The 13,384-nt window shown below is 43.2% G+C and overlaps 1 protein-coding gene across 6 annotated transcripts in view; it reads right to left on the reverse strand.

Moving 5' to 3' along the window:
- Nucleotides 1–376: 376 nt before the first annotated feature.
- Nucleotides 377–13,384, reverse strand: part of dock4b (dedicator of cytokinesis 4b) — a 112,192-nt gene continuing 99,184 nt past the window's right edge. For 2 of the 6 annotated variants that reach the window (XM_034578449.1, XM_034578447.1), the window contains 7 exons: nt 13,044–13,155; nt 11,500–11,581; nt 10,151–10,260; nt 9,226–9,298; nt 6,618–6,734; nt 5,822–5,886; nt 377–2,475 (listed from right to left, as the gene is read on the reverse strand). In XM_034578449.1, the coding sequence (XP_034434340.1) occupies nt 2,020–2,475; nt 5,822–5,886; nt 6,618–6,734; nt 9,226–9,298; nt 10,151–10,260; nt 11,500–11,581; nt 13,044–13,155 (1,015 nt within the window). In that variant the 3' untranslated portion in view covers nt 377–2,019. The remainder of the gene's footprint in view (nt 2,476–5,821; nt 5,887–6,617; nt 6,735–9,225; nt 9,299–10,150; nt 10,261–11,499; nt 11,582–13,043; nt 13,156–13,384) is intronic. The other 4 variants (XM_034578452.1, XM_034578448.1, XM_034578451.1 and 1 more) reach the window with 4 other exon arrangements.

The raw sequence follows: 13,384 nt of genomic DNA on the forward strand, positions 1-13,384 counted from the left end.
GCTTTTCTTTTTTAAATTAGAGTAGCTCAACATAAATTGAGACAAACGTTTTCCAGACATACTTCTTTCCGGATTCCCCTCCTGACCCAAGACGACTTCGATTTTCAAGGAGCTAAACGCACCCTTGGGTGTTTTTCTCAATTCTTAAGTGAATTAGCACCCTCCTTGTTTTCTTTTAAATTGCCATTGTGTTCCTGTTATCACCCCAAATTGTGTTAACCTGGAGGAAAGGCAAAACGTTTAATAATCGATTGTGTAATATGTGGTTTCAGTTTAAGATCCTCAAACACACCCACACAAACAGGAAGTAGAAACAAACATCCATCACAAATCTCGATGTTCTCATCACGTAAAAATCTGTCTATTAATGCGTTTGTATTACATAGGGCAGTTTATTGAAATTGTAAATGTGTTAGGTGCTATTACGCATGATCTTCTACACTCACAAAACCATAAAAGTTTGAACATTTATAATAATAATAATAATAATCATTTGCTGCTTCAACATTACATTCAAAGCTGTAAATTGTTATAGCTACATTTTTGTTAAAAACACAATATTTACATTAATTGTAATACACAAATTTTTATATTTGGCATACGTACATTAATCTCATCGTATAATTTACAGTTTCTCAAGAAACATACAAACAATACTAAAAGCTAACTCCCCCCCCGCCCGCCCCACCCCCCCACAAAAAGGTTGCACAATATTTAAGATTGATGAATATCTTATACCAAAAAATGTCAATCTGTTTCACGAAGCTGTTTGAAGTCCGCCCGCCACAGAACACGTCCTCCCCTGCGACAATGGCGTTGAACCGAGCAACTATTTATAGTGCAGTCGACTCACGTCCATTTTTTAATCAAACAGAAAGTAAATCTCAACTGTACAAATATTTGACAATGATTAATTTGTAAATATTTCTCTGATAGAGTCAGTCGTCGTGCCTTTTAAGGTCACCGCTGACAGAGACACTCCAGTTTCAATCACGTCTTCATCACACGGAGACTCCGCGGTGACGGAGCAGATGATAAAATATTGTTTGTGCTTATCTAGAGTTTACATGTGATCAGTAGATTACAGTTTCAATCAGGATGAGTGGGTACAATTCATTTTTTCAATTCTTAAAAATGTCTCTTTAGCGGAGCATTTCCAAACTTCTTGATTCCAGGTCCCAGTTTAAAAAAAAGAAAAAAGTTTCGTTACAGCACATTGTACATTTTCCTTTGGCACAATACTTGGTAGCCCCCACCCCCCTAAAGATCTGTTATCATTTACATCATGCAGGAGGATAAGGGTGTGTTCACATAATCGGCAATGACCAATGGTAAACTCTTCATTTGAAGGTTTTAAGAAGAGTAGAGTTGTGGCAATTAACTTTTTTAAACTTTTCTGGTTCTTTAATTTATATGAATCAATATGGAATTAAAATACGTCTTAAATTGTCAGAGTTTTTCGTTCTGTACCATTGGTTGTGTGGATATGAGAACACACCCTCGTCTACTACACGTCACTGAAATGCATACTAAAGGCCTCTAGCACCTTTTTAGCCACATCCAATACAAATGTACTGAGTTGTTAAAAAAAAAAAAAGAAAACGTGCAAGACTCACGGATAAAAGACTCTGTTTCCAATACTTAAGGCAAAAACAACTCTCATATATACCAATATACATATATTTGAGATTATTACATCTATCAAAAACTGTGTTCTGGTAAACATAAGTTGTGACTGACCGTGGCGACCTACTGTACGTACTAGAGCTAAAAGTGCTGAATGACTGAGTCGAAGTCAATGCAATGCCCTCTAGTAAATACAAAAAGAAAGTTTCTTCCTTTTGTTTTTTTGACTGCCAGTTAATCTGTAGGCCTGTTTCTTTTATTGGAGCGAAGGTCAGGAATGCCAAACTGTAGATCACAAAAAAAACAAGTGAGTGCCCAGTAGAAAAGTGCAAATTACGCCAGTGTTGTTTCCTTCCACAAACCCCCCCTTAGACCTGGAGCCTTAACCAGCATCTATAGCTGGGACACCTTCCTGGGCAGAGGCCTCGGTCTGGGGACCCGAGGGTCCGAGGTTCCGTCCAGCTTCATGCTGCACGTGCGGAGCTGGTGAGGCTTGGGCGGCAGCGCAGGGGGGTCAATCTGTGGGGGGATGGAGAGGCTGTGGGGCAGCGGCACAGGTCTGCGCGGGTTGTTCCTCTCGTACACGCTGTAAGGAGGCGGGGTCTTGTTCTCCCTGCGGATGGGCTCGTCGGAGCTGCTGGAGACCGAGTTTGGCAAGGTGGTGGGCGGAGGCAGCGGGTGGGGCAGGTGGTCGCCCGCGGGCAGCTCCGTGCCCGAGGCCTCTGACACGCTGCAGCGACTGAGCGACGAGATGCCGCTGCTGTAGCTGCCGGAGAGGACGGGAGAGTTGGAGACCAGGCTGGTCGACTGGCACTCGGTGGGCGAAGGGGTGAAAGGTGGCACCGAGGTCTGGAGGGAGAAGAAACAACAGGATGTGATATACTTCTTTTATCATTTTTACTTCTCAGATAGATTCAATCCAAGGACTTTTTTAACCTAAAAAAATTAGATAAAAGTATGTCACATGCTTTTATACAACACATTTCTTCAGGGCTACAGGGATCATACTGTTTCCCTGTAGATTCATCTCGGGAACCCTTTTGGGTTTTTGACCTTGAAGTTGGAAACCACTGAAATGAAGCAACCTGTAGTTACCATTATTTAATCTCCATTCATCCATCCATCCATCCATCCATCCCTCCATCCATCTTATCCTTAAAGTCTTCTGGGTGCTGACCACCTCCACCTTGCTGCCCTTGATTTGTATTGTGTATATATAGTGTTTATATTTTGATTAAATTATCTCAATAAAATGTTTGTGCAGTGGTTAGCACTGTTTCCTCATAGCAAGACTTAAGCTAGCTCTTAGCTTCCTTTGACAGTCCAAAGACTTGCAGCTTAGGTAAATTGATGATTCTAAATTGTGTGAATATGTTTAATTAAGAGAATTTACTTTATCTTTCCCCTATTTTTTATACTTACGAGGATTTTTATGCACCAAACACCAATGTAAATTACTTGTATGTTGAAGACCTGCTCGACAATAAAAACAACTCTGATTCTAGATGGTTGTTTGTCTGTCAAACCTGCTGGTGACCTGACTATGCTGTCCCTGCCCCAAACCCTCCAAGGATAAGCAGTATCGATAATGAATCTTTTTTCTGCACTTTGTCCTTCAAAAACTCTGTGAGCCATTTCTGAGGTAAGCATGTGCCCATATTGAATCCAAAATGCTGACACAGCCATAAAACAACAATAAAAACAACAAAAAAGAAAGTTGAGTCAGTGAACAGATTGAGAGGAGCAGGTTTTTCCGCACCGTCTGCTGGCCCTGTGCACTGAGTTGAAATAACGCAATATGCTGTACCAACCCCTCCTGCTCCTCCTCAAAAAATCCAATCACTCATCAAAAATGTTTTTCTAAGCAATTACACCATTCTGCTATTATATCTGCTGAGACTTAATTGGATCTAGTGGAGTATGCAATTGATCAGTAAGGTTGTACTGTTCATGCTACAAGGGGTCTACACAAAGAGTTCATCCATTTGACATGCACAAGTGACCAAACGTTTCCACGTAGCGGTTAGCCTGGTAAGTGTATTTAATACAGTGCTGACGAGCTGATCCAACTCCTGGTCAAGTTTTCAGCAGAGAGACTAAAACTACAACTAGATATGATTTCTACCTCTGGAGATGAGAATGTGCAGCTGTTGTCAGTCTGGCACTGAGAGTTTTCTGCCGGTTCGCTACTGTCCTGGGGTTTGTGGTCTGGTAATGGGCCCCTGACTGATGTGTGTGTCTGTGTGTGTGTCTGTGTGTGTGTGTGCATGTGCCAGATAATGGGGCCTGCTGGAGGTCCGTGGAGGACCCGTCTCTGGCTGCGCCGTGATGGGCAGCTTGAAACTTCGCTCCAGGCCTCTTCTGTCGCCGCAACACACAAATGCGGAGACAGGCACACACCAATCCACACACACACACACAAATCTGATTGACAGAGCGTGCTGAGTGCCAAGCTGTCACTCACACTTTGGTTTCCTTTCTCTCATACACCTCATATGCGCGCACACACACACACACTCTCAGCTGTCACATGTAAGAAGACACATCACACTTGCAACAAAGCCGTAAGCTCAGCACTGCTGCTTGTGACGAAGCCCACAAAGAAGAGTTAACAAGAGAAAAGGCTTTGGTTCACCGGAGATTCTAAACCAAACTCATTCACTGCTTAGTTAACCTCCGCTCGACCTCCTCTGCTTCTGCAGACTGCTATTAACTACTAAGAGCCTCATTAACATTACATCAGAGCTGGGAGACAAAGCGAGAGTAATCAGTTATCTGTAGATAAACAGAATAAGAAAAAAAACCTTCGGGTCAGAGATATTAAAAACTTGTTCTATCACATCATAGTTTAGAGAGGCTAAAGGGAACATGGAGTACAGTTTTTCATCACATGAACAGTAAAGGGAAAGAAAATTAACAAATAGGGTTCACGCTTTGAAATTTAAATTCACCGACAAGTGCATGTTGTCAAGTTGAATAAATCCATCTGGTTTTGCATATTTTTTTCAAGCAGGACAGATCCCATCCAGCTTGAATTAAAGCAGCACTATGGAACGTTTCTAATCCTAAAATAGCAGCTTCAAAATGAGTTTGATGGTTCCCTGACGCCCCTTTTCCACTGGTCAAAAAAAACAACTAACACCCACTAACATCTGGCTTTTGTCTGCAATGGATTCAATCAGCACTCACTCCCTCTTCAAATGACTCTGCAGCAGACACAGGATTTCATCGGCTCCGGCTATAGACTGAATTCACTAGAGTGAATGGGCTAATTTGGCGAGACAGCGAGGTGAGGGAGCACTTCATTTTTGGGTGCATTAGTGACTTTGAATATGTTGATCCTGATGGGAAAAACAGGAAGGCAAGCTCCTTCACTGGCAATGGGAACACAGTCAATCACCTTTTCTGAGCAGGTTTACCCATGTTCAAAAATAACCTGCGTATACCTGCTAACTTTGGTGTAAAAGATTTGGACTTGGAGTAGGGAGAATGATTTACCAGTCGTAGCCCTGAATGTCTGTTCATGCTCTATGTCACTTTTATGAGGGTGCGATCTCCTGTGAGAAGTGTGGAACTGACTGATAGTCACAGTTTAATCAGGCCCAGGAAGTAACGCTGAGCTGTTGATCAATCAAAAAGACTTGAAAGTCATGAAAAACCAGCGTTTATCTCTGATATCCAGCCAGGAATTGTTTTTAAATAGAAAGAATTCTAAACAGAATTTGGTGTTTTTGTTATAGCGGCAATTTCAGCAAGCCGGGGATCATGGGTAATAACCACTGTTCAGTTCTTGTTGCTTTAACCCTCTGGAGTCTGAGGCCTCATCATCCACTTTCACATATTTCACCTACCTGAAAACATTGATCTCAAAGAACTACATAGGCTTCTAGTGTCTGGTCACACGTTCATGCCAATGGTTCTATTCGTACTAAAATGAGGGTCCGTGTCATTCTGGCTTTCCACGCATGCATACGTACTTCTATTTCAGTAGGTGGATGCATTGACACTAACCAAGTCGATACGAATAGTCAGAGAGGTCACAGATTTTGGGCTACACGTGGACGTCCACATAGGGGACCGTGCATAACCCATCGCTAAGCAGGGTGTCTCGAGGAGAGAAAGCGAGACGGAGAAAAAAAAACCCAAACTGAAAACTAAAAGGAGAGAGGAAGTGAGTGACAGGAACATAACCAACCTTTTGTGGCGATCGGGACACGGGGACGGGCGAATGTGACCTCGTGTTTTTAGCCGAGGAGCCTGCTGACAGTCAGAGGAGAGAGAGAGAGAGAGAGAGAGAGAGAGAGAGAGAGAGAGAGAGAGAGAGAGAGAAGAAAAGAGGGCAAATTCAAATTAGCGGTGCATTTTCTTCTTTACACGAGGATGACACAGCGTGAGTCATGCAAACATACACACACGGAGATGAGAGGGCCAGTCGCTTAAAGCATCAATGAATCAAATACGTGCTGATGTTCCTGCAGGTCCTTAAGGCTGCTTTAAGCTGTTTCTACATCCAACAGCTGCCTCTGCTCCACGCAGAGAGGGCACGAAAGAGGAGGGGAGGAGGGGAGGAGGGGAAAAACACTCCATCTGCTCATAACGCTGCTGGGCAACGCGATACATCACAGAGCACTGGGAAATAAGTGGAATCTGTTACATCTGTAAATAAGTAAATAACTTAAACACAGTTTGAGTTGATGATGGAGAAAACTGTTGTTGAGATATAATGACATGCATTTCTCAGGGGGATTGAAAGGAGCAAAAATACAAATCCGGGAATTGACTGGAATATCAATCGGCATTGATTCAGTTTTTTCTCAAAGCTGCTGGCGTCGTCGTGTGTGTGAGCTGAAGCGAAGGAAGCGGCAGCTGAGAGCCTCAGATGGGGGGGGGAAATGCCAAGAAGAGGCGGAGAAAGCACCAGGTGTCAAAAGTCAGAGAGGAAGATTAGTATCGTTCTTCACTGGAGGAGTCGCAGCGACGGGCCGGTTTACCTGAGTATGGAGGCCTAGGAGGGACAGGAGGGCAGAGCAGTTTGCCCACAGAGTCAGTGAAGGATGGAGCGCCCGTTTTGAAACTGTCTAGGCTCCAGCTACTGGGTGTGGGTCTCACTTCACAGCACACAAGAGACATCACAAGTCACATGACAGGAAATGGACAACACAAAAGACAACATGGAGAGGTGGGATCATGTGTGATATGGATGATGAAATGGTTTATCATAAAAAACACACCCAAAAAATTCTGATGGCGTTTTGTGGTGAAAATAAAACCCAGTTAAGTTTGATTGGTGCTCACTTAAGTATGAACTTTTAATAATTTATAGAACAATAAATAATACTTATACTGAAATAGAAATAACCTTCTAAAATGAATTTAACTCACAGCACTTTCAGTCTCAGACTGTCCTTGTTCTGTTCTTTAGTTTACAGGTCACTTTTAATCAAACTTTTAGACGTTCAGACTTTTTTTGTAAAAAAGTTAAGCTGCAGTTTAAACCCACGTCTATTTTATGTTAATATAGGCAGTGAGGACTTTGAGGGATTTAATACAATATATTTAGTCATAATGAGCATATTAATTCTTGAGTTATGGCCCAAAAACATATCAGATCGAATCTGTTCATCCTTTGAGTCCAGGTGAACATAAATTACCGCATAATTTAACATCATATTTTACAGACGCTATATTTGGAATCCAGAGTTAAAGGTTCAAAATGAACAACACGTTTTTATACAATCACGGGTTCGGTGTAAATTCTTGCACCTTTTTTCATTGTCATATGCACAAAGGTGTGATGTCACCACGTTGTGTCAGTTCATCTATCTCTCGCTGCATTATTCACAGATCCCACTCCAATCACATGGAGGGGCGTGTTTGTTCCTGCGCGAGTCTCACGGAAGCTTTCGCATCCACACACCTCGCGCCTCCTTCCGAGGCGTCTTCTCCTTAATTACTTCACAAAGTGCTTTGAAAGCTGCTCCTGTTTTGTGTCTGCGAGCGGCCATGATGGAGGGGGAGGAAAAAACTGCACATGTTCAGTTTTGTGGAAAGTTCAGAGAAAAGCAATCAAACCGCTCAGGTTTCTTTTGTTTTAATTACACACTGGGGAGCAGCTCTCGATTTACATGCGTATTTCTCCTTAAAAACATAAATAAATGTATGGATCTCCTGACTCTGCTTAGCAAAATGACAACCTGGGGATATGGATTCATACATATGAATGTCACGCATGTCCATTAGCCCTGCAGGGATAGAACCTGCCATTTTATCACACTTATACACCAAGGTAAGATCAAATGCTATAATCTAGATGGATTGTCTGGTGTAATGAAACCCAGCATGTGTGTGTGTGAGTGTGAGTGTGAGTGTGTGTGTGTGTGACAAGCTCCCTGAAGCAGCTGTGTGAAGACAGATACCCCCAGTCGCTCTGTGGTCGCACTGTTACACACTCACACTGCTTGTCCAGACAGATGACCACCACGCTGGGCAGTGGTGTTAGCATCAGTGAGTAATAGGGAAGTTGTCGGCTACTGCTGCAGCAACCATGCAATATTATAGAGTTAAAGCAGCGAGGTTTTTTTAACTCGGCCCTACGGCGACTGGAAATAGTTGACTTCTCGCCACAGCCTGCAACTCTACGGCGGTGATCTACTCCGTGAGGTAAATGTAAGAGGATTTTGAGGTGAACTTTGGCCAAGGGGACACCCACCATGACATCACCCAGTGGTTTGTGAAATTCCATTTTGAACACTCAAGTCTGGCATTTTTCATCTTGGTTTTTTGAAAGTAGAAGTATTTGGAGGATCGGAGGGTGGAGCCTGACTAAGAGCTCCAGGACACTGCACGCCCAGCTACACCTGCAACCTGCACCCATTGGACAGTACTAGCTGTTAATCACAGAGTATCCACGCCTCAATAGACGATGTGCCCTATCGTTTATTTTACTCTAAGTGGGAGCATTTACAAAATGAACATCTTGCTGTATTAAGGACTGAAAACTGTGACTTTACAGACGTTAGAAATGAAGTGAGAAGACATTTTCTTGTTGATTTCTATAGAAACGTACTTCTTTTTGCAACCAGTGGAGTCGCCCCCTGCTGGTCATTTGAGAGAATACAAGTTTCAGGCACTAATGCATTGACACATTTATTTTCAATCATTTCGCAGTTTTAAATTACATTTTTGCAGTTAAATCAGCTTACTATTAAATTAGCTAATGCTTCTTTGCGTATGATTTTTTCATTTGAAGCCATGAGCAGTTCTTTATAAAATGATTTGATTTCAGTCCTAGCATTGAGCACAGCTAAGCTCACACTGGTCGCCATAGATACGCAACTTGTCTGCTTTAACTCTGTTGTATTTAATAATTTATACATCTTTTGGGTGTAGTTTTTATACAAGCCATTACTGTTGTCTCCACCCACCCTACATGCACTTTTACATTTCATTCATGTATTTATGTTGAAAAAAATATGACTCCACACATGCTGACATTATGATTCTCCTGGTGGTGAAAGGTGAGAGTATATTCAGAGTGTTCACGGGAGTGTAAGAGAGGTAAATGCGCGGAGGTGAGATACAAAAATAACAGTGTTTTACCTTTATCTGGCGCTGAGAGGTTGGGGTCACTGCGTGGTAAAGTGGAGTCTCCTATCTGATGGGGAGGAGCTCTCTGCACACAGAAGAATAAGCCCACATTCATAACAAACACACACAGCAAGAACACAATATAAAACTGGTATATAACAGTTTTAAAGCATAGAGGAATAAATGATTATTGTAAATAAATAAATAAATAGAGTGCGAAGTTATTCCCTAAGAAAAGATAGATGGAGGAAAGACAGCAGCAGCAGAGACGGACAGAAAGAGTGTTGAACGTGTATGGATCTATATGTCAAGCAGTTGTGTTTGTAGTAGTCGGTGAGCACATCCATCCTCAAACATATATAAATAAGATGGTTTTTTTTACCCAGTTGCTGTAATTACAGTAGAATGTATACATGTAATCTATGTTTGTAATAATCAATATTCCATTAGCAGCGAGCAGTGCTTCACTGTTGTCAGGTTGGAATCATTCTTTCCCTCCCCGACATCAAACCGACTCTTGTGATTCAACTGGACAAGAGAAACAGGGAAACTGTCCCAGCAGCATTGACTGGAAGACGTACGACTCTAAGCAGCAAACACAATAAGTTTCTGTGAAGGCAGCTTTCTCACAGAGGACGGAGTGTGTGGGATTGTGTGACGTACTGCCCTTCAGCGAGAGAAGAACCTGCAGTATCATGTTGTTCTAGTTGTTATTGTGGGAACATTAGTTTGTTGTGCTGGAATGTGCGTTTTCTATTAATAATAACTAAAGTAATAAATTGACAACTTGACTCAAAAGGCAAAACTCTGCGCTATTTGTGTCTGTGGGTTTGTGGAATTCTGTGTTTTAGTACTAACAATGTGGCGATGCGGTAGTCATTATGGTCAAAAACTGTGTGTGTGGGTGTGTGTGTCTGTGTCTGTGTGTGTGTTCTACCTGTGCAGGGTCCAGGGGGTTGGGAAAGATGGCACTGACTGGTCTCTCTCTCGGAGACAAACAGGTGTTTTCTCTGGAATGCTTGTGTTTCTCTGCCATTTGGGGAGAACCTGTAATACACACACAGTATGAGATAACACAGTGTTAACACACGTATACACACACACACTTAAGAGCGCGTGCAAACGCATAAGGGACCAAATAACAGCAAGGTGTTCGACTGTTACCCAGAAATGCTGGCCACAAATCAGGAGAGGCCAATCTCTCCTCTCTCCAAGACTCCACACCATTCTTTCAGCCTCACTAGCTCCACAACATGATAAATGGCCTGCCTGCCTGCCTGCCACACACACACACACACACACACACACACACACACACACACACACACACACACACACACACACACACACACACACACACACACACACACACACACACACACACACACACACACACACACACACACACACAGTCCCTCGCCTCCTCTGTAACACTGGACAATCACAGCTGACCAAGACACGTGCAAACCCTCAAATAAGGAATCACACACACACAAACACACAACTACTCGCTTGTACCATTTTCATCTGGTGTTAGCTACCGTGTGGATCTTAATCCATTAGCGAAGATGATAGCACTTGGAAGGCTATCTTATGAGTGTGAGATACCCATCAGCGGCTCTCATTCAGATAAGACCACACTAGTAATAATTCTCTTAAGGCTTTATCGTTAGACAGAGGCCGCTTTGCACATGGGTGCCGCCGAATGGCGGCAGCTCGCAAAAGGGGGGGTGTATACACTCACGTAAACGTCATCATAAATTCTTAATCTTTACAATGTGGATCAGGCTGAAAACACAGATGTTCACACTCCACTGTGAAGGTGGACATGAACGGACAGGTTCTACGCTGGCCTGGCGATCGCAGTGAAAACACTCCACGTCGCTGTTATTGTCTCTCACTCGCTCCTGATTGTTCACTGGGTGCATGTTTCTCTCGACGGCATTTGTCCCCACATCTCATCCCAATTCAGTTTTTCATCTTGGCTCATTTCGTATTCTCTCTATTTCTCAGCCTCTAACTTTCCATTCAAGCCTGTCTTCTCATTGTTGTCTCTCTCTCTCTCTCTCTCTCTCTCTCTCTCTCTCTCTCTCTCTCTCTCTCTCTTTCCCCTCCTTGTCCTCATCTCCCTCCGCTACATGGATCCCCCCAGCTGTCTTCTAACCTCGCCGTCCTCGCCAGAGAAACCTCTGTCTGCCAGCCGCTCTGGATTGAGATATAGGTTAAAAGCTGTTTACTGTGTATCACGTTGCAAAATGAGTGGGTGGTGCAGAGCGCCGGTCTCACCTCTGGCACTGGACGGTGCTGAGCTGGTGACGTTGGGCGAGGCAGAATGGTTGGAGCTGAGGCTCGAGGTAGACGGACTGGGCTGTGGGGGGGGACAGACGACAAAAGAGACAACTGCATTATTATCACCACCAGAATATCATGTACAGTCGTAAACATGATATACAATGTACCACATGAATCAGCTTAATTTAAACCACATGACATTACACAATATACTACATCATGGTGACATCAACAAGCTTGTAGGTTTGTTAAACGCAGCCATTTTGTAAATGAATTTAAACCAACTATGTTTCTTCTTCAGCTTGTGGAACTTGCTCAGGTGTTGTCATAAGACTGAAGATCACGAGATCATATTACTAAATTATTTTGTTCCACACTCTGTTCTTAAAAGCCAATAACGATAACAATTTTCAATACACAGCAGTTTCACTACAGTGCGGTGTCTCCAATGTGGTGGTGGGGGATTCAAACACACACTGTGATAATACACCTTTCACAAAATGGTACTTGATCTATAGAATTAAAGCTACGATGATCAAATATAACGTGGTAATCTCTTCAGTCAGATCCTCTCTCTCTCTCCTCTCATGCTCCTCGCTGTATAGTTCGAGTCCTGCCAGGTGCGAAGTACGAGCCTGCCAGGAGTTGTCAGCAGCTTTCTGAATTGGCCAAATCCAGTTTAGATTACTGCCCAACTCCAGCAGGCTCCCTGGACAGAGCGCACAAAGAATCCTGTCCTTATTTGATATAATCACGACAATTTGCCCGGCCAGACAAAGCTCCAAACAAACAGAGGGGAAGGCGGAGAGGGAAAGGGGGCCAGAGGAGAAGAGGAATGAGGCCAGAACAGACGGAGGGTGGATTAAAAAGTATTTTAAGTGAAATCTGCAGGGAGCATGAGGGCAAACGCTGGGATGTGGATTCAATCTACTACCTTAAGAGCCTTTGTTTGGGTGTGTGGTGAGGCATAAGAGATTGCACTGGGTGTCTGTAGAAGGCTTTTTTTTTTGAGTTTTTAAACTCTGTCCTCACAAGTGTTATGGCTCAGTTTAAATCCCCGTCCATACTAAAGCGCCTGAAAACGCACAGCATGCACATGCAGGTGTACACAGATATTTCAAATACTAATATAATAACCTACAGAATTTAACTACACAACAGCTGTTAGCAAAGACAACAGGGTCAGAAACACTTGTAATTGATTATCCATGTTGTGTTCTACACTGGCAGCTGAGGCTAGTGTCTGTTGTTTTCTCACGGAAGGGGGTCATGTGATAGGAGCCTAACGAATCAGTGAAGGCTCCATCGTGACTATAAAACGCCCAATCAACAAGCTGTTCTCTCTGTTTCTACTTCCTCGTTTCCAAACATCTCCATCCCTGGAGTTTTCAAACTAAAACGGGACCAGCAGCGTTTCCAAAATTCTAAAACTCAGAAGCATTGTGGACAAACGGTGTATTCATAACAGAGGTGAAGTGTTTTTAAACAGAACCATGGTGGTGTGGATGTAGCCTGATAGAGGAAGAGAGAGATTATACCTGCATGTTGAAGACTTCATCCGAGCTCTCCGATTGTCCCGTGATGTTACTGACTTCATTGGAGGCTTGAGACGACAGAGAGGACGAGGAGTAGCGGTTCACCGCCGGGTAGCTGAGGGGACTGAGGGTGAGAGAAGGACAGAGAGAGATGATTGTGGCAGCTTTTCGTAAATGGAAACAGATGCTGCGTTAGCTTTGAGAGGGTTCACTCACCGAAAAATTCAGCAGGACAAGCCGCACAACGTCAGATGAAAAAGAGGGAACAAGACAAACAGGGAGAAAATGTCAGATTAGAAGGAAATAGTCGATTCGGCAATCACAGCATTTCATCAAGTATTTGT

This window comes from Hippoglossus hippoglossus, chromosome 23 (genome assembly GCF_009819705.1).
Source record: "Hippoglossus hippoglossus isolate fHipHip1 chromosome 23, fHipHip1.pri, whole genome shotgun sequence".
Classification (NCBI taxonomy): domain Eukaryota; kingdom Metazoa; phylum Chordata; class Actinopteri; order Pleuronectiformes; family Pleuronectidae; genus Hippoglossus; species Hippoglossus hippoglossus.